This window comes from Daphnia pulicaria, chromosome 1, assembly GCF_021234035.1.
Source record: "Daphnia pulicaria isolate SC F1-1A chromosome 1, SC_F0-13Bv2, whole genome shotgun sequence".
Lineage (NCBI taxonomy): Eukaryota > Metazoa > Arthropoda > Branchiopoda > Diplostraca > Daphniidae > Daphnia > Daphnia pulicaria.
In genome coordinates this window covers 25,965,384-25,987,648 of record NC_060913.1, presented here as the reverse complement: position 1 = coordinate 25,987,648, position 22,265 = coordinate 25,965,384, and the positions used below count along the sequence as shown (strand labels likewise).

At 42.3% G+C, this 22,265-nt stretch overlaps 3 protein-coding genes across 3 annotated transcripts in view; all 3 read left to right on the top strand.

Moving 5' to 3' along the window:
* Positions 1 to 22,265, top strand: part of LOC124314010 — a 379,219-nt gene that overhangs the window by 191,156 nt on the left and 165,798 nt on the right. The gene's annotated exons all lie outside the window — the stretch shown is intronic.
* The window catches only part of LOC124320214, a 186,511-nt gene that overhangs the window by 27,755 nt on the left and 136,491 nt on the right, over positions 1 to 22,265 (top strand). The gene's annotated exons all lie outside the window — the stretch shown is intronic.
* Positions 13,833 to 16,434, top strand: LOC124320226 (A disintegrin and metalloproteinase with thrombospondin motifs 7-like). Its single transcript, XM_046782991.1, has 10 exons — positions 13,833 to 13,871; positions 13,942 to 14,178; positions 14,243 to 14,501; positions 14,566 to 14,707; positions 15,124 to 15,217; positions 15,290 to 15,385; positions 15,449 to 15,569; positions 15,634 to 15,861; positions 15,930 to 16,216; positions 16,294 to 16,434. The coding sequence occupies exons 1-10, from the start codon at positions 13,833 to 13,835 to the stop codon at positions 16,432 to 16,434; spliced, it is 1,644 nt and encodes a 547-aa protein (XP_046638947.1).

Genomic DNA, 22,265 nt, shown 5'->3' with positions numbered 1-22,265 from the left:
GGGTTTCGATGGACCTTTTTTTTAATAATTTGTAAATAGGAAAGACACAGCCTCTTTACTTCCCCGCCACCCCTTCTCCTGTATACCAACGATGGAGCACCAATACTGTTATGTGAAGTAATACAAACAAAAAAATACATTGACTAAAACTGAATTCGGGACTTGAATTCGTTTTTCGTTCGATTTTAAAATTATTTTCAAACCCGACAGTAGAACTCCATTGAATTTTTGTTTGTCTTGTTTTTAGGCGTGTCTAATAGATGGCGTGTTAATTGTTTGTGTCAGTTTTGGGCTTATGGCGGTTTGCTGTCAAGAGTTAAGCTATCTTTTCTTCGAAAATTACCAATGTATTTACAGGTAAATTCGAGTGATTTCATCTGTAAATTGTCGGTGATGTGTTCTATTTTGTGTATATTTTGGATAAACTTAATGTATCTCATCAATTTGCAGGAGAAAACGTGTTAAAGGGTCGTGCAGCTTACTGCTGTCAACCATTTATGTGTTCAAAATCTTTGTATTCTACTGAAGGTGCCATCAAAATGAAACAGGTAACAACCATTACTAGCTTTATTAATACAGTATTGCTGAAACATATATTCTTCTCATCTTTTATTAGGATTCATCATACTTGTCTGCTGTTTGTATTGGACTTGCTAAATCGCCAATCCCAGTTATGCCCCAATTTTGAGTGTACACTACTGTAACGACCTCTCCATCTCGCGGAGAGCGGGTCGTACAAATAACACAAGCGAATAAATGACACTCGGGGCTTCCCACAATTGCTGAATGTATTCTGGATTTCTAAGCTTAAGAGTACATAAATGAGATAAAGAGTTAAACGCGGGACATACCGATATTGCCGGAGGCCGATGACACGGGAAGAGAAAAGAAGTAGAATGAGAACACGGCACAAACGAATACACGGACGATAACTGCACGACGGCAGACGTGCGTACACACACGACACAATAAGCGCAAATGCGCACACAAAACAGACACGAAGATAGGAAAATAGAAATGGGCAAGATAACTTGTAATTGGCACTGAACTGGGTTAACTGAAGAAGAATAGGGAAAAGTGAAAGGAGTCGATAGTAACTAGCTAATCAGAAATTAGGGAGAGCTCTACGAACTGGTCGGAGAGTCGAACAAGACTAACTAACTGTTCGTCGCACATTTGCGACGAAACTTTGCATACAGCTGGGCCCGTCTGGTCCAGCGACAAAGGCACATTAGTCACTAATAATCGCCCTGTGTAAAGGGTACCCCCAAATACGTTGACGTGTGAAACGATCACTTGTCAATATTATTCTGGGGTAGGCCTAACACTATGGGAACTAACACATTAACACACAATTTATGGGTGGCTCTAATTCTAAAGTGGTTGATAATATTACTGGCGCCGGACGGCGTCAGGTTGCAGCATCTTCAGCTGTTGCGGAGCGACGCTTCGTTACATCATCCCCCGGCCCGTTGGATTACGTCCCGTAATCCCAAGTTCAATGTCGTTTTCGCGGTTACTGGAGGCTCTTGTCGGGATCCGTAGGAGACTGCAGAATTTCCAGATAAGGCCGCAGCATCCGCAAGCGATGCAGACACGGATTGAGACGACGGCTATTATGATTACTGCTCCGATATAAAGGAAGTTAGTCAGCTGGTCGAGCCACGATGTTTTAGCTGCGGCGTCGGCTACTGTTCCTAGCACTGTTGCTGTGCTCGGGATGTGGGCGGGTGAATAATTCCCGGCCGAATGCTCGTTCATGGCCGCTGCGATGTCGGCCATAATATTCATATGATCTATGATCGTGTCACTGTACGCTGGGTTGCTTTGATGTGCGTAGTCGAAATATTTAACTTCGTCGTATCGAAATGAGTGGGCTAATGTTTGTAGCGGGAGCACTATTTTTGCTTCGATCGGGACCCAGGTATTGTCGCGGTACCCGAACGGTTTGTTGTTGAAATTCACGAATCCTTTCGTCCAATAACACGGTGAGAACGGGACAAGTTCCCAACCGTCTAAGTTGATGGTAAAATTTTTGTATTTTGGCTGCGGACCACACGAAGTTATCTCGATATCGAACGTCACGTTATGTGGTGTGCATGTAGTCATTACAGCGGTTTTCCCGAACGCGTTTAGTTTGGCGCACGCCGGTAGGTTGAGTTGGGATGCGGCTAACCAGCCGTTGTACTGGGCAGTCGAAATTGCTCGTTCGTGAGCCGCCTTCCGGGAGTCGCACTGAAGAGAAGCGATTGCGTGAGCGAGCTCGTTTTCGTGATCAATAATTTTGTCACGCATGTACTGGAGATTTGCTGTGACGTCCACTTTGTCTATTTCTGGAGTATGTTTGTGGATGTCTTTCAGCGAGATGTTGTTCGGCTTGACTGGTACAGTCACAACGTAAATGTCTGGCTGACCAATTACGTCGAACGCTCCCGTTTTTCGTGCACACTGCTGGTGCGTTGGTATACACCTTGGGTTGAGCACCAGGTGGAACACTAGTTCGTTGTCTTCATCGGTAAGACGGTATTTTCCGGGAATCCCGATAAATTTTAGTGCTGCAATTCCGGTCTCTAGCACGCGGGCTTTTGGGTCCGAGGTTTGCGTGTATGTCTTGTCCCATATGAGTGTCAGGTGGTTGTGCATCAGGCCGCCAGTTGTCGCTGATGCCGTTCCTATTGGTGTGGAGAATTCACTGCCTTCCGTTTGTTGATATAGCGGCACTTTTTTCAAGGACACAATTCACTTTTTCTGTTATAATTGTTTGTAGCCAATATCCACTTTCACTAGGCTCTTCGTCGAACACATATTTGTTTTCTTTTAACACCATCAGTTGGTCGTTGCACCGATGACTTTCGTACATAATTTGGCACTCTGTGAACGAAGTATCTAGCGCCACTTTGTCGGTCACGATCACTACTAATCCGAAAAAGTCGACTGATATATGTTTTTGAATTTTCCATCGGGCACATAATTGTCCAGGGAATTTCGCCTCGGCTCGTCTTTCGGTGTATACGGAGTATTTGACCATGAGGGAGGAAGAATGATCTTCCTCTGGTCTGCAATCTTCGTCCGAGAATTGGAGAATTCCCATGTGTAATGGCTTGGTGCAGTCACACACGGTTGCATTCAGGGCCAGTGGTGACGGCATGCATAGGCCTAAGAATAGAATGATTTGGGCCAGCAACATGATGCTGTGGCACGGTACAGATGGAAGAGGAAACATAGGAATATGGTAATGGTAAAGACGACACACGAATAGGTAACAAAAGAAAAAGAAAGAGAACATTAAACATTCAGCATGTGGGTTTTTTGTTTGTTTTGCTTTTTTTGTTTACTAAATTCTAGCCTCTAGCAATAAGGAAAGGGAAAGCACGGAAATATATGGAAAGGAAAGCATGGAAAGGAAAAGCATGGAAAATATATGGAAAGAAAAAGCATGGAAAATATATGAAAAAGGGGGGAAAATTTAAAGATGGTAGTGCGTTGGTTAAAAAGAGGGGGGGGGATAAGCGATAGTATGGGGTTGGAGATAGGGCAATACGCCAGTTTTCTGTGTGGCGGCGACTATCGGCCGTGTGGGGCAGGAGGGTTTGTTCTCTGGAGGGGAGCGTGTTTTAATACTGCTCTTTATTCTTTTTATTATTTTTGTATCTGAATTTTCGGAGGTATTATTATTATTTTTTTCATGGCACGCTTATTTGTTTTGATTTGGTGAAGGGAGAAAAGAGAGTTAGAATGATTGCTTGTTGTAAATAAAAAAAAAACGCAAAAATAATATAGAGCTAGGTTTTGAGTGAAACGGAGGGGAAAACGCAAAACTAAATTAAATGTCCTTTTTGAATTCTGAGAGGGGGCTGGGGATTAGGGTCGTGTGGGGGTGTGGGTGGAATGGCCGAGGTGGCGACAAGTTGCCTGCGGCATGGTCGCTGGTATGGGTGCGTAAATGGCGACTACATGTGTTTTTATATAGGGGAGGGAATTCCCTGTTTTGGGGATATCCCTTTTTTAAAACTGGGGAACCTCCACAGTCGTGGGAATCCCCTTCAGTTTATATTTATATTTATTAGTTACTCTTTTATTTGACCTTTTTTTATTTTTTACTCTATCTTTCGGTTATTTATTTATAGCTATATTTTTGCTTATACCGTTACTTCTAAAGGAAAATACAAAAAAAAATTTTTTTTTTTCTTATTGTTTTATTGGATCTATGGGAACTACCTCGGCCAGTCGGGGGTTTCTTAAAGGATGGATAAGGAGGGCTGAAGGAGAATGAAAGGGAAGAAATAGATCGATAGAGCAAATTGGGAAGGGGAAACACATATACGAAAAAAAAACATAGTTAAATGTGGATCGCACTACACAGAGAGGGGAAAAACTTGTGGAAATAACAAAAAAAAAAATTGGCCGATCTGCGGGGAGATAAGGGAATTAGAGAGTTCCCCAATCGAAATTCGGGTCTGCGACGTGGCGAACGGGCGCGGCTTGTTCTTCTTCTTCTTCCCTTCTTCTTTTTTCTACCGGTTCCTCTGCTTCTCGGGAGGTTGAAGGCGCGCAGTCCCACTCCTCCGATGGTGGTGGGGATGGTGTCCGCCTATTTAGGGGGTCGACGTCGAGCATCGCGGCCATGAGCTCCCGCGCAGTTTTCCAGTCGTCGTAGTCGATTGCTCGGACGAGCTCGGCTTTGAGGGTAAACGTACGGGAGCGTTTGACTGATCCCGGCTGCTTCGACAACGCCACCTTGACGTTGTCACCGGGACGATAGATAACGTTGGCTGCTCCCGGGTTGCTTAGGTAAAAACTTCTGACGCTGCTATCCAGGCATTCGGCGTAGGACAGCTCCATGGGCATATAAACGTAGTATCCGTCTTGCTGTTGGACTCTTCTCGTCCTGTTCCATAGTTCTTGGACCTCGTCTAGAAGCGTAATGTTGATTGATTGGTCGGGGTAAATCAATTCCCCGACGAAATCAATCTTCCCCATCTGACGGTGCTCCGTCATCTGGGCGGCCAATTCCTGGTTCCATGAGAGGTGTGGCATTTTGACTGAATTTGGCGGGTGGTTGGGTGGCTGCGTGGAGAGTTAGAGAGTGACTGAGTAAGAGTGGTATTGTGTTGGTCGCTGGGGTCAGTATTTATACAGTTTTTTTGTTTTTCTCCGACCAATGGGGTTTTTCCTAATTTTCTTGGCGTCTTTGTCCATGTCCAGCTGGTCCAGTTGGTTTTCATCCGCTCCGTCGGCGTAGCGTACGGGCCTACGACGGATTCTTTTTCCCAGCTGTTCCGTTTTATTGCCCGGCGTTGAATTTTCATTTAAGTTTCCATTTGTCGTGTCCGTTGGTGGGTGGTGGGTTGGATTGGGAGGGTTGGGGTTTTTGGCTACCTGCTCCGATTGAGCGGGTGGGGTGGAAGGGTTAACTGGGTGGGCTGATTTTTTTGGGCGACCAACTTTTTTCTTGACTTTATTGGGCGACGCAGATGTTGATGGTTCAACTCCGGTTTCGGCAGGTTGAATTGTTTCTTCTTCATTCGTATTTTCTTGTAGCGTTTCCGTGACGTCTTCTCTTACATCTTCTTTCCCACGGATGATTTTATTTGTCTCGTTGTCACTGTCTGCGCTACAGTCGCTGCAAGTTTCCCAATCAGATTCGTTTTCTATATCACCGCTAGTGGCGCAAGTGGCGCTGCTGTTGTTTTTGGCGCGCTGCGCTTTTCCATTTGGATCATTCGCGGTCTGCGTATCTGTCTCTGTAGTAGCTCTATACCAATTGCCGACATCGAATGTGGATTCAAATGCTGGACATGGCTCTTGTCGCCAGAGCATTGTTTCGAATAATGGTTTTACACGGTTTACGTGAACACGTTGGGTTACATATGAACTATCGGCTATATCTACTGTCTTGTTTGCATACACTTTAATGATTCTGTAAGGGCCTTTATATTTTGAAGTAAATTTTTTACTATCACCCGTTTTTACTACACGGATATCTAACAACACTTTGTCTCCTACTTTATATTCGTTTTCATTTGCGCGCTTGTTGTATTGCGCTCTTTGTCTTTCTCTTGCCTTTCCGCTTTCTTCCGCTACCCTCTGAAATGAATAGCGAAGGCGGTTGACCAGTTCTCCCACATAGTCCGATGGGGATGTGTCCGTTTTGGGGGCTGCTTCGAGAAATTTATTTATTGGTATGTTTGGGTCCCTTCCGTGCACAATGTAGTAGGGGGATTCCTTTGTTGATGAATGTATGGAAGAGCGATAGGCGAAAAGGAGAGGGTCGAGTAAATCCTCCCAATTTGAATGCGCGCCGTCAACCAGCTCTTTTCTTAACATTGTCGTGAGCGTGCGGTTGAATCGTTCAGTTTCGCCATTGCTTGCTGGATGATACGAGGTCGTGAATTTCTGTTTCATTTGTAATTTGTGGCAGAAATATCGAAATAAATTCGATGTGAAGTTGGTCCCGCGGTCAGAAACAATTGCTGTCGGCATTCCGTGTCGTGTCACGACAGTGTCAAATACGCATTGGGCAGTCGTGAGTGCTTTCTGATCTTTTAGCGCTACTGCTTCCACCCATCGTGAAAAATAGTCAGTTATCACGAGGATGTGTTTATTTCCTTGATTGGACGCGGGAGTTATCGGGCCTAAGAAGTCGATCCCGATGACTTGAAATGGAGCTTTGGCGAGCTCGTGCGGATGTAAATATGCTTTCAACGTTGATTTGGAATTGGCCGTGCATATTTCACACGCTTTACAATATTCGTGAATTTCTTTCCTCATGTTAGGCCAATAGTTATTATTTTTAATTTTCAAATATGTTCGTAAAAAGGCAAGATGACCACCCATCGGTCCGTCGTGCATTTCTTTCAACACCAGGGGGCGAAGCGATAGGGGCACAACCAGCTGGTGGTTGATCTCATTTCTCCTGCTTTTTATGGTTACTAGCTCTCTCCGGTAGAGCACTCCTTCCTGAATTTCAAAATATCCAATTTCTTTTGCCCAGTCTGGCTTTTTATTGCTATACTTCTCATGTAATTCTCCGTTTTCTAAATAATTTCTTATTTCTTTGCACAGTTCGTCTTCTTTTTGTTTCTCACAGATAAATTTAACTTTTTCCGGCGTTGGTAGGCAGTTAATGGGCGCCACTTTCAGTCTGGATAGACAGTCTGCATTTTGATGAACCCTTCCTGGTCGATATTTTATTTCATAGGGGACGCCGGCCAATGCTATGGCCCATCGCCCTAGTCTTCCTTTTCCGTCTTTTTGATTTTGTAGCCATTGTAAAGCGGCGTGGTCTGTAATAACTTCGAATGGTTTGTCTTGTAAATAATGTTTAAAATGCTCGATTGCATATACGATAGCCAGTGCTTCTTTTTCCGTCGTGTGATATCTTGTTTCGGCGTCCTTCAATTGCCTGCTTGCGTACGCAATGGGATGCTCCTCCCCGTTTTGTACTTGCGAAAGGACCGCCCCTATTCCGTAGTCACATGCATCCGTAAATAGGAGAAATTTTTCATCAAAATTCGGGTAGGCAAGTATCGGAGGCGTTATTAATCGATTTCTTAAATTTTCAAATGCTTTCTGGTCTTCTTCTGTCCAAACAAATTTCTTCTTTGCTACGTCTTTGTGCGTTTTCAATGTCAACGGTTTTGCGATTGAACCAAAATTTTGAACAAATCTTCGATAATAACCAATTAGACCCAAAAACGAGCGCACTTCGTCTGCAGAGGCTGGGACTTTGTAATTAACAATTTTCTCAATTTTCGCGGGGTCGGGTTGAATGCCCTCTGGAGTGATAACATGCCCCAAAAAGTTGACAGATTTTTGCATGAATTGACATTTTTCTAATTTTAATTTTAATTTCGCTTTACTAATTAATTCAAAAACTTCACGAATATCTCTAATGTGATCTTCTAATGAATCAGAAAAAATTATGACATCGTCTAAATAAACTAACGCCTTCGTTCCCAAAACGTCTTTCAATACATGGTTCATTAATCGTTGAAAAGTGGGCGGGCCATTGCATACACCGAATGGCATTCTTGTAAAATGGTAAAGATTGTTTTCGACTACAAAAGCCGTTTTCTCTTTTGCATCCTCATCTAGCTCAATCTGATAATACCCTGAGGCGAGATCGAGTGTAGTGAAAAATTTCTTCCCGTACAACTTATCCAAGGTTTCATCGATACGGGGCATTGGAAATGAATCTTTTTTCGTAATACTATTTAATTTTCTATAATCTATGCATACTCGTAATTCTCCATTTTTCTTTTCTACCAAAACTACTGGTGCGGCCCAAGCTGATGTTGACTCTACTATTATTCCTGCTTTCTTTAGTTCCGAGAGCTGCCGCTGCAGCGCTGCTGTGTGGCTCCGTGGGTGTCGATAAGGGCGCTGTCTGATAGGGCCTCTCCCTTGCGTGTCTATTGAATGTTTGATTAAATCCGTACTGCCCAGCTGTGAATTTTTCGTTGCAAACAACTTTTTAAAATCGGTGAGAATTTGTAATACTGGTTTCTGAAATTGTGGGTCGACATCGCGAATTATTGTCAAATCAAGCTCGTCATCTATTGTGTTTTCTTCTCCTGTTGATTTGCAAGTAACCTGTCCGATTACATTGCATACGACCTCTATGGTGCCTAATTGTATCGCTCGTGGTAAAAAAATATCGTTCGAGGACTGATTTTCTATAATGATCTCATATTTTCCGCTTGCTGAGATCCTGCCTATAAATTGCTGGATGTGTATTCCCTTGGGTAGTTTTTCTGATGGGGTAAAAATGAAAGTAGCTAACGGGGAGACATACGGAAACGAGCCTGTCGTTTTCGCTTCCACTACCACCGCAGTGCGACGACAGATGGCGCGTCGTTTATGCAAAATAATGGATATGTCTGGTGCCCGGGATTTTGCTTGGCCAAGCGTTTCTTTAGCTAAATAAATGCTGCTGGTTTCTCCGTCGATAGTAAACCCATGCTTACGAATTGCGTCCCACCCTAGAATACAATCTTCTGAAATGCCGTCTGTGATAATAAATTCTTGCAATAGTGTTGACTTTCCGTATCTGATAGGTAAAGTCACTTTTCCCAATGTGTTCAATTTCTTGTTATGAACATCGTATAAATTAAAGTCGAGCGTACTGCAGGTATCTCGGCTTTGTAAAGGTAATTTTCTGAATAATTTCTCGTGAATAATACTTCTAGCGGCACCTGTGTCGAAAAGAGCTTGAAAAGGTATCTGAAAGCTTGTTAAAGGAATTCTTGGCGTCGATTCATTAGTTTGCGTCGTTAATCTAGCTATTTGTCGGGATTTATTATGAGGCTCCCTATCAACTGACCCGAAGCCACAGTTGATATTTACTGGTTTTCCTGCTGCTGTGGTGGGCCTGGTTTATTAGGCCATTGCGATGAAGGGGGATTCGGGCATTGATTCGATTTGTGGCCAATTTCCCTGCAGGCATAACATACGGGTGGTCTGGCGCCATCTAGTGTGTCGCGTTTAAGTTTCCTGCATTCATCTTTGATATGGCCTCGATAGTTGCAGTATTCACAGACTACCTGCGGTGGGCGGGGTTTAAAATAGGGCTGAGACGGTGGTGCATTGAATTGCTGTCCGGCTGGCTTATTGTATGAGAATTGGTAATTACTTGCTGTGTGTGTAGCTGGCTGAAAGGGTTGCTGTGGGTTATTATTGGTGTTAGAAAAATTTTGCTGAGGGGTAGGAAACGATACGGCTTTTTTTTGTTGTTGCTGGATAGGGGGGTCAGAAGACTTTCTCTCACGGCAAAGTAGAATGTTTACTGCCTTCGTTAGCTCTTGTAAACACGCGGAGAATGAGTTAGTGTCGGGCGGATTTACTGGCTGCCTGTTATCTTGTCTGAACCCTGAGGCAATTGCGTTGACAGTTTCATTCTGTTTCTCAATCATCTGTTTCATTTCCTTCAGCTCTAAATTGTGTGACTCGCTAGTCTGATTGATAGCGTTCACGAATTCGTGTTTTTCTCTAGTGTTTTCTATGGCCTCCATTCGTGCTAAATATTTTCTTGTTGCTGCTACTAGCTCATCAAAAGTATCAAATTCCTTATATTTAACTTTAAATTGTAATTTTTCATCCAATCCGTCAATGAATTTTTGTTTTAGAATTACTTTGAATGAGTCCTCAGTGTATACATCGGGATATGCATGTTTAAAAATTTCTTGTAATCTAATTGCAAAATCATAAATTTTTTCGCCTGGTTTTCTGTGAGCTTTTTTAAATTTCTTGAGATATTTCTCAACCGTTTCGTCCCCATGAAAGTGATCAAGAAGCTTTTCCCTAATTGCGTCGTAATCATTTGGATGATTGGCAACGATGTATTTAATTACTTTATGTGCTTTATCGGTTAGTTTCCCTTGTAATTCTAGTATTACGTCATCTTCTGACAAATCTGAGCGAGATATAATTGACTCAAACGATTCTAACCATGTGTCGAATCGTGAAAGTGGATTTCCAGTAAAAGACGGTAAGGATTGTAAATTAGCCCTTATGTGAAGGTCCCTTTGAAAGTCTGCAAGGGCTGGATACGCGGAAGATTGTAAATTATTAGCTGCCATTTTCCCCGCTAGTGCGCTCGTAGTCGATGTCAAAGGTATGGTTGGCGTCAATAGTGTAGGTGGCTTCCACGGTATAGTTGGCGTCAATGGTGTAGTTGGCTGCAACGGTAGAGTTGGCTTCCACGGTATAGTTGGCGTCAATGGTTTAGTTGGCTGCAACGGTATAGTTGGCGTCAATGGTTTAGTTGGCTTCAACGGTATAGTTGGCGTCAATGGTTTAGTTGGCTGCAGCGGTATAGTTGGCTTCAAAACTTTTAAAATCGTACGACGTGGTTGAACCGTTCGTTGATGTGGCGGAGGTTGTGGCGAGTGTCGTCTTCGACTGCCGGATAGTGTACTTGTCGGAGTGGGGTTGACTGGCGGAAAGATTGGAAATGAGACGGTCCTTCCCTTGCTCGGTCGTCTGGAAGGTGCCTGCGGGGTTGGCGGTATCTTTGGGCCCTGCGGGTTTGGGAGTGGGCGTGGCACGGGGTTGCTGCCTGGCGTGATATTTGTGATGGGCGCGGTGGGGGTGGTGCTTGGAGGAAATCGAGGACGATTTGAAGATCCCGTTTCGTCTTTGCCAATAGTGTTTTGTTGTCGTCTACCTCCTCTCTGTCGCACGTCCAATTGATTCTTGGGAAATTGTTGAGTCGATATTGAAGGCGTATTAATTCCGGCTGAAAGTTGTTGATCGATTGGATTTTGTGGAGCTTCTTCAGGAACTGAATCAGAGTCTGTGTGTTCTCGAGAAATATCTTCTGAAATGTGTCGAACGTTTCGTGTAAGAAATCGAACATGAACTCGATTTGATTTAGTAAGAATTCGTGATAGTCCCCGCTTTCGTCCCGATTTGCTATATCTTCCCGCTTGACGAAACCCAAAAAGGCGGCTGGTTGCCTTGGAACGTACTCTTCGAGAGTGCGCAAGCTCAGATATTGCCCTAGCTGAAATGTCAGGATCCTCCTCGTGTATGTCAGAAAAATCTCCTTCGTCTCCTTCAATATCGTCTTGCTCTTCTTCGATATAATCGGTGTCGGCGGGGTTGTTTGGCTCTCCACCAGATGGGTCAGACACTGTAGTGTGTAAAAGGCTTGCGTCAGATCTATCGGCTTGGGGTCGTCGATGGTCCACTTGATATCCCGCATCAACTCCCGTAGCTGTTTCCAAATTTTTCGTTCCCCCGATTGGAAATCGTTCCGTCTCTCTTTCAGCGTGTGCAATGCAAGATTCAGAAACGGAAATTGGCTGGTCAAATCCGGGAGGATTTTGTTCGAAGGTTCTTTCACGTCGAGGTATAAGCGGAGAATTTGCTCGTCGACTTGATTTCCCATCCGCGGAGCGTTTATCAAGGTAATTTGAAAACGACTGTGAAAGGCGGCCGACAGGTGTGCTACTAAATGACGACTGAGCTGGTGATAAACGTGACACTAAACGCGTGAGAAAAGACTGTGCGGCTGATTTCTCACTCTGATTGCCTTTATTTTTAAACCAAGATTTACGCGGCGGGGTTTTGTCTAATTGATCAACTAATTTATAGGTCGGATTTGAACGTAGTCTACTCGAGATGCTATTTTTTGCTTTAGCTATAGGATTTTTGGCGACTGCGGGAAATTCAGCAGCGTAACGGGCGTCAATATCGCCGTAGCGCTCTGTGAAAAGATCTGTGGTTGGCTGTGTGGCCTGTGCCGAAATACGGGGAGAAATAACGGGGACGGACTCGGCAAATAAATTGTCGCCTAACAACGATGGGTCGGGCAAATCAGATTCGGTAGCGAGGTGTTCATAAGCGGGGTTTGAAAAAGAGGTGGTAGGCGTGCGGGAAATCTTAGGCTTAGCTCCGAATATTTCAGCATCAACCATTGTGGGAGAGTTCAAAAATCGCTGCCACCACTATGTAACGACCTCTCCATCTCGCGGAGAGCGGGTCGTACAAATAACACAAGCGAATAAATGACACTCGGGGCTTCCCACAATTGCTGAATGTATTCTGGATTTCTAAGCTTAAGAGTACATAAATGAGATAAAGAGTTAAACGCGGGACATACCGATATTGCCGGAGGCCGATGACACGGGAAGAGAAAAGAAGTAGAATGAGAACACGGCACAAACGAATACACGGACGATAACTGCACGACGGCAGACGTGCGTACACACACGACACAATAAGCGCAAATGCGCACACAAAACAGACACGAAGATAGGAAAATAGAAATGGGCAAGATAACTTGTAATTGGCACTGAACTGGGTTAACTGAAGAAGAATAGGGAAAAGTGAAAGGAGTCGATAGTAACTAGCTAATCAGAAATTAGGGAGAGCTCTACGAACTGGTCGGAGAGTCGAACAAGACTAACTAACTGTTCGTCGCACATTTGCGACGAAACTTTGCATACAGCTGGGCCCGTCTGGTCCAGCGACAAAGGCACATTAGTCACTAATAATCGCCCTGTGTAAAGGGTACCCCCAAATACGTTGACGTGTGAAACGATCACTTGTCAATATTATTCTGGGGTAGGCCTAACACTATGGGAACTAACACATTAACACACAATTTATGGGTGGCTCTAATTCTAAAGTGGTTGATAATATTACTGGCGCCGGACGGCGTCAGGTTGCAGCATCTTCAGCTGTTGCGGAGCGACGCTTCGTTACACTACTAACTGTTTAATTATTTCTAGATCATAGATGCCAAGCACATTGATGACAAAAACTATAAACAAGGTGACTTATTGTTTTATTTTATTAACAGGTTCTTCATTACAGGTTTCTAACACATTGGCATGACAGATTTGATGAGAAGTCATATTTCGAAGGAAAAGGACAAGAACCATACAGTCAACAAGGTTCCTTGTTTGCTAACCCGTTGGCCGCTACCCTTCAATCTCCCTGTTTACTTCCTTACACAGGTCCTATTGATTTGAGGTATTACTTTCTTTCGCTACAACCTCATTTGAATTTTATTGTCAAATTAAATGTTCATTCTGCTTTTACAGGGTAACTCTTTCACTACTGATGACATCAACTGTTATAAACTGACGAGAGAATGCTGCAATTCAAGACTAGTGCAGTGCTCGGCTCAACTCTCCACCTGAAACAGACAACGAAATAATTATGATCGGTGCTCACATCGTTCGTGCTGTTGATCCTTTCCCACATCTAAAAGCCCATCAAGAAAGCTGCGATGGTAACTATTGAGTATTGACATTAAGAATACATTTTTTGTTACCATCATTTAATGACAACTATTATCTCAAAAGCGGAATTACCTAAATATGCAGATAAAATCAAACATCACTCGTCAATCAGTTGTGGTAACACTGTCTTCAAGTCTCAGTTGTCTCGATTACAGATCCTGTAAACATAAAAATTATTTTTTAACAGATGGAATCAGAAACAATTGAAAAGCGAAAGAGCAACAAAGCTTCTACTGATAAATCGGCAAAGAATGTGGGCAAAACTGCACTTGAGAAAACAATTGGAAGTAAAGCTGCTGCACCAAACAAGGTTATAGAGCTGGGCGTTTTTGTGGATTCAGCTGCACTTTCTTTGTTCATGCCCTACTTAGGGGCCAGAGAATATGTGAAACTTCGTGAGCTGATCCTTGCCTTCGTCAATGCGGTGAGAAAGTATCCTAAATTAAAAGGAACTTTGGACTAAAGATTTAGCATTAAATTCATTGTAGATGCAAGCACTGTACCACCTTCCTAGTCTAGGCCAACGTGTCGACTTCTCGATTGTTTACATGGAATTCCACGCAAAACCACCGGCCAATTTAGTAAACAACGGAGAGCGTGGGCAACTTCTCGATTCCTTCTGCTCTTTTCAGACGAAATTGAACAAACCGTCCGACAGCGATGCCGAACATTGGGATATGGCACTTCTTCTTTCTGGACTTGATTTTTATGCAGTTGAAAAAGGGAAAAATAATTACGTCGCAATGGGTATTAAATTAAATTGCATTAAAAATTACCTTGGGAAAATTAATTTATTATTTTTTCACTTCAGGTTTGTCAACTGTCACCGGTGTTTGCACTGACATTTACAATTGCGTCATCGGAGAATTTGACGTCACGAACCAGCGAGGTCAACCGTATCCTTCCACCGGATTCACTTCAGTATACGTAATGGCTCATGAGATTGGCCACAAGTGAGTTAACAATGTGAATCCTGTAATTTAAAAAAGTGATGGGGATAATATTAAATTTTGATTTACCAGTTTGGGTATGAGCCACGACAGCTCAGGAAACACTTGCACTACAGATGGTACTGGTGTCTCATAAGAAACAAATGAAACTGAAAATGAAACTTACATTGTCTTGGAGGATTTATCATGAGTCCATCTCGCGGTGTAGTAGGGGAAGCTACCTGGTCTAACTGCAGTGCCTCAACACTTGCCAAAGTCACGTAAATGACATTTTCAGAATCAGCTAGCCTATATTCGAAAAAGTGAAAGAATTATTAACGTTTGAAAATTTCCAATATGTTCTCAATAGTGAAACTTGCATGAACGATCTTCCTTCCCGGCAACTTCCCCGACTATAACCACAACAAATACGGAAATAGACCCGGCCAATTATGGTCGGCCGATGAGCAATGCCGGATTCTCTTGCGGGACAAGGCTGCTGTTGCTTTCTTCGCCACAACCGCCGACATTGCCGTAAACCAACAATTCAAATCATTTCACGGCTAATTCAATTCGTTCAATATGGTCATCTTTACTACTTTTCAGGCGTCTTGCAACTCGCTGAAATGTAAAACACCAAATCGCGATGGCTTCTTTACTTCTGGTCCAGCTCTCCCCGGAACGGTTTGCGGTAGCTCACTGGTGACATTTCTAAATTTTAAAATGAATCATTTCAGTAAATGTTAATGTGTCATTCGGGTTTAGTGGTGCGATGGAGGAAACTGCGTTCCGTCCGGCCGCTCTAACGTAATAGTAACAGTTCAAGGAGGATGGTCAGACTGGAAAAACAAACCTTGCAGCTCCGGCTGTCTCACGAAATCCAAAGGTGTAATCCATTTCCGTTTAAATTTAAATTTCTTATTTACGATAACTTAACCGATGGTTAACAGGAGCGGTCGTCAGTGAAAGAGAGTGCAATAATCCAGCACCGAGTGACGTGTTGCATCGCTGCGAAGGCGCCAGTCTCAAGGCGGCCGTTTGCGACGACGAACAAGTTTGCACCGGAAAAACACGCGTCGCTCCGGTCGAATATGCTGGCCAGCAATGCGCCAAATTCAGCCAACATGTGCCATTCATAGATGCTAAAGGCACTGGCATGCAAGCGGCCTACTCTGAAAGTGATTTTTAAAAGTTAATTCCATTCGTAGTTTGATTGATTTAAAATTAATTCTTTACGTTTGACCAGAACGGCCATGGCAATCGTGCGCCATTTTCTGCAAGCGAAGCGATCGGGAAGGATTTTACACTCCACGACTTGATTTGAACAGTTTGGCCGACGTCTCTGCTTATTTCCCGGACGGAACTTGGTGTGGCAACGACGGCCAAAAGGATCTGTATTGCCTCCAACGATCCTGCGTCTCTGGCGAAGGATTGATCCGCAGCACCGGTGAGAAAAGCAGCACGGACCTGGACATGGCCAACAACGCTCCGATGACGGGTGTGGTCAGTCACAAAATCCCGGCCGCCCTAGAGGTTGTATTCTAGTCGAAAAAACAAAAAATTATTGCACGTTTTCTGAATGATGGCCTCTAATTTAATCACGACAAAAGGAGTACTTGATGCTGGACAAGAATGGTAAACCCATGAAGGAGGAAATTGACGCCGAGACGCTGAAAGCCGCCAAAAAGAGCGGGAAAAGCAATTCGGGTTACGAGGATCAACATTTCATCACTTTGAAACCACCAAAGTAAACTTTTAACCATTCCGTTATTTGTGAAAATAAAAAAGACATGATAGTAACTGAATTTACATTTGATGTGCACACCGGGTTGGGGTTGTGGTGTGATTTTAACAAGAGTTATTCAAGGTATTATTATCGGTTTTTATGCTTCTAGTCACCAAAAGGGATTGTCTGCACTTGTGAAATGGGATGTGACGATTAATGTTTTAATCCAAATATCAATTCAAATAAATGCATTCGTCCCGCAAATTTGTTACGTCATTCACATTCATTCGTAAATAACTACAGCATGGTCTCTGTGAGCCAAGAATAAGTCTGGTACGGATAAACAGGGGTGTAAATTGAATTAAATTTTGCGCAATTTTCAATTAATACCATTTTAAACGATCAAAAGATTACAACACAATTATAGCATCACGAATTATCTAACACCTTTTTTAGTCAGCCCGTATAGTATGGGGTGAGAGGCATAAGGGGTGAAGTATATAAGTGTAAGTGTGATGGCAATAATAGGACGAGGTAAGTATAAGGAAATGTAGTAGGAAAAGGAAGGGTGAAAACGAAGGGAACCAAACAAAGGTAATAAAGCATTTAAACCTACGGTAATAAACAATAGGGCTTGGGTATCTTAGCGGAAGTTTATAACGAGGCGACTGAACTATGTACGTGGGAACTATTGTAGAGTTTTGCTATTCTCTCTGTATCAATGTTTGCATTTTCTTAGTGCTATCAATCAATAAACACAAATGTCTATGAAGTCATCGAGAAATGTCTGTGCTATCAAACAACTAGGGATAATATGCGCCAGAAGTAAAGAAAGTGTTTTCACCTGAACAACGGCGGCGACGGAGTGTGGAAGGATCAATCACAAAAAACCGTTGTCTTCAAGATGTTGAGAAATACAGAGGGCGGAATCCAGAGTTGAGGTCGGGAAGCCGGAAGAATATTTCCTGGAATAAATGGTCTTCGTTATTATTAGTGAAATACCGTACTTTAGTGTCGGAATACATTATCAACATAACCAACACAATATCCCATCAAGAATAAACTAATTAAGTTTAATGTTTGACTAAAACTGAGTAGATTTAAACCAAAAACAAAAGAAATTCGCCGGTAAAAGAGAGTTCACCGAGAGAGGGGAGAACTAGCTTAACCAGATGTCCTAGAAGTTAATTTCATAATTAAACCCAAATTAATCGCCCCATCCTAATTTATTATACCCTTGATTTACCTAAGATATTTACCCTTGACCCCACCTATTTCTACGTTTAAAAAACCAGCCCATTCTCGACCTTGGAAGCTCCATGTTGCATCGTTCTGACTTAACATTAAGTCCTGTGAATGCTGTAGGAAAGTTCGAGGACGCACACAATAACGGCGACAGTTGAAAGCAACAACAAAAACAAAATCCTTGTGGTGTCTTATCTTAAGAGACAAATGACTCGTCTGGATCTCGCCAACAAAGTAAATCACTTTGTGTATGCTGACATTCACGGCCTGGACCTTGACTCGATGACCGAATGGAGAAAAAAAAAAAGAAAAATCTTAGAGTGATGAACCATATTTTATGATAGCAATTCAGAATGCTACTTGCTCATCACATCCGCACCACGACTGCGCTATCCGGAAACGGCCCCCAGGACTAGAGACAAAAGATTTGCAAAGTCTATTTTCTCTCGCATCTGGTAAAGGAAGAGCCACTGGGAGGCGTTGTCGAATGAACTCGCCTCGGCAGCTTTAGCCCAGACAACGGCTGGTGAAAGATACAAGGTACACGATCCTCAACGGAAAACTAATGGCCGGGCTTTGGGCGGCTGCGACAAACTGCCCACTCTTTTCGTGAAACTTCAACAGAATATCCCTCTTGGCCCTAAGAATATCCCTCAGTGTTGACTTCCCTGAAAGAGAATTTAAAATTATTAACGAGCGAACGTCATTGTTCATTTATTGACACTCATACTCACACTCGACCCGTGCCGTCGTCCGTCCTTTTATCAATTTGCTAGATGCTACAGCAGGAGGTGGAAAAATTCCAATATCCAAGTGGTGAGGAGTTGCGGAAGAGATGCGGAGGAAAAAGAGATTGGAGGAAAAAGAGATGCGTACAAGATGTCTGGTCTTATGTATACTGGTCATGCCGGAAGAGTCATGCGTGTCAGCAACAATAAGAAGAAGGCAAAAAGCTTTTGCAATCGCTAGGTTTCATTGGCTTGTTTTTTTCTTTTCGAATTTCGTACAAAATCAATCATGGAGGGGAAAGGTCTAGGGAAAAAAAGGCTTTTTGAATTGTGGCACATTTTCATTGAGCTCGGTCGGGAATTAGATCGCAGGTCGCTGAATTGGAATTTTGAACTGAAAGTGTCGTTGTTTCCCTTTACACATCGACAAACGCTATAGTAGAGTACCTATTCATCTGACTAATAAAGTAAATCCTACCGTCTATGGCCTTGATTTTTAAACTCGGAATGCTTTCGATTGGTATATCTTAATAAAACAAAAAATAAATACACGCAGTAAAATTACATTAACATAACAAAACAGAAAAATCATAACATTGTCGTAATTGGCTTACGTGTTGAAATAAGCGAAGTGCAATACGACTTGATCGTATTTGGATTGGCTGATGGCATGCTGCTTTTGTTGATGCCCTACGAATTTGCATAAATTGGGTATGAGATAGCGAATAAGGCTGGATATGTAAGACTAGCGAGAAAGGGAGTCATCAGGAGAAGAACGCAGCAACGTTGATAGCATCGTCATCGTACCAGATGAACTGAACCAATTTTCTCAAGTCCATACTTGGAGAATCGCCGCCTTCGGTTTTCTTCTCATTTCGTGCAGACTTTGTGACTTTACATGGGAGTTGAATTGGTAATTAGATACGTTTTCACAGTCACGTAATAGCAGGGCACACAGGGCTCGCAATAGCCTCTGCGAATAGATCGGCGGAGTTCGGAGGATCTGGCAACAGCAGCAACCTCGAACGATTCAGAGATATGACCAAACGCCGATTAATAAGGATATATCCCGGTGGAGAGAGACAATTTTCAAGTAATTATAACCCAGTTTCAGCTTTGAATGCTGGATGCCAGTTGGTGGCACTCAACGTTCAAACCAAAGACTCGCACTTGGCCGTGTACGACAGTTTGTTCCGAGAAAACGGCAACACAGATTTCGTCCTAAAACCTGCCACGCTATTGAACTCGGAAGTTCCTGCCAACAACAAAAAGAGAATCTCAATCAAAGTTATCAAAGGAAAAAACCTAACAACCAGCAAGAAACTAATCGATACGTATGTTTGCTTACGTATCGAAGGAGTAAAAGACGACGTCAAGAAAAATAACACGAAAACAGCAGTGACTGCAGACGGGAAAAATCCGGAATGGAATCAAACTTTGCAATTTGATGTCACGAGGTCTGAACTGGATTTCTTGGTCATTAAGGTAAAAAAAAAAACCAATACTTGGGCATCAAAAATGACACTATTGGAACTCACGCTATACCAATTGCAAACCTTACAGAAGGCCTACAAACTGTTCCACTTGAGGACACATTTCTGACAAAAATCAACGCAAGTGTCCAACTGGAAATAAGCATCAAAGACCTGACTTGAAATGTTGCACGTCGGAAGAATGGATTGGTAGATTGGAAGGTGAAAGACGGAAGGTGGAAGACGGGAGTTAATACTGTAATGAGTTTCAAGTACGAATTAAAAAAAAAAATAAATTTCCTCGGGAAAACGGGACCAGTAAGAAAATAAACTGGGGATGATTTCGTGATTGTAAACTTCTCTTTTTTTCCCATTCTTTTTGAACTTGTTAACCCCAATTTGTCTACTAAAAACAATATTCCTCGGGAATTTTGATACCATACGTTACACTCGTAATTTTTTTCCAGCCATGTAATACGTGTACACAACTTACTGATGTTTTTATTTTTGATAAATTTGCAAACTAAATTTCATCTTATGAAGGATGAGAAAATTTTCTCAAAAATAACTCCATCATCAAAACATTCCTTTTACTAAAAGAGAGACCACATACACTCATATTTCATTAGACAAGGACAGATAACCAGATTAACCCAGACCTAATGGGGAAAGTGACAGAGAAAGGAAGAAACAACGAAACAAGTTTCTTGATACTTACAACTGTTGCGAAATTACCTCAGCTTTAAGCGTTTCTGCTTGGGATGAAGAGGCAGAGGCGTACACCAATACAACAGGTAGAGGTAGCAGGAGATATTGGCGAAACGTACAGCAGTCTCAAGGACAAGTGTTCAAATAACTTGGCCAAGTAGAAATTATGGGCTTCAAGTTTACCTGGAAACACATATAAACATGACTATCCATTTTACATTAGTAGCCTTGCCTTTAGGAATCCAAACTAGAATTACCTTTTTCTCAAGTGGGAAATATCCAAATATCCCGTAATGATACGCATATGCATACATTTTCACTCAGTGCAGTTTTTCGGCAAACATAAACAACACTGCGAACTCCCACTGCTCAAAACACTCTTCCAGCAGACGACGTTCGGAAATTGTAACACGCAGTGCGAAATATTGCTACTAGGTGTTTATTTTTTGACAGGTTTTTGCTTTTTTTTGAAGTGACGTAAAATAGTAACTGAATGCTTGACGGCATTTTAAAAGTCGAAAGATACAATTAATGACCAACTGAAATATAAAAGCACACATAATCATTAGTACAATTGTTTTCAATGTGACACGCTGAAATTGAAATCACCTAAATGACCCTAAAATTCGCCTAACACACGGGCATGTGTTTTATGCAATTTTTTAACGCAAAAACTAATTAGGCAAAAGTCTCTGCTTGACAACTGAAAAAAACCAATTTATTAATAGAAACAAAACAAATAAGCACAGTCGTTAAAAATGACGTCTTCTTCGTTTACGTTTGTTAACTTACGCCTGCGCAATACGTGTATCTGCTGAATTGTGTCACATTGGGCCAAGTGGCCTAATTTCTTGACACAAATAGAGTTATACCGCAAATGAACTCTTCTATTTTGATATCGTTTCATTGATATACATTCACCATTGGACGTAATGTGATTATTTTATGTTATTATTTTCATGTAAAATTTCTGATAATTACCATCGCATAGTGTTAGGATCTAATATTTATATTCCCGATTTCTTTATTATTGTAAGTATTCGTGCAGCACAATTGGAAACTATTGCCATTACTATGCAATTCTCAGACGCTAGTATGGATTGTCTCCGGAACGAACATTGCGGATAACGCTAACCATCCAATGACCCCAAAATAAATGGATGGCAGTTCCCCGTGAATATCCGTTCCACCGTTTGGAGTGTTGCACGAATACACCAATTAGATGAAATTTAAACTCTCCTATAATAGTATGATGATAAATATATTCGAGTGGCTAGTTAACAGGTGTGCAAACTTGAAGTATCTATGTGCACCTGCGTAATTACAAAAACCCTACTACACAAATTGATGAACTAATGTTTGGTGGACATTGCTCATTTATCGAAAGTTAAATCTCTGGTAATAACCACCGGTAACTTCTTAAAAAAATTAAAACTTTCACTTTTGGTGGGAGAGCAGACGAGTTGTTGACGGAACGACGTCTTCCAGCGGATATTTCACGGCCCTTTTATACTTGCCCGGCACGATCGAATGTTTTCAATGAATCGCGTCAGCCATCGATACAAACTTGGCGGGTGACATTGGTTCAAGTTAAAGTATGCAACATTTGCATACAGAAACAGATAGAAATGGGAATAATGGGATGGAGGAGAAGATGAGAAATGACATTCATCCGGCAGGACAATTTTTTCGCATTTTTTATG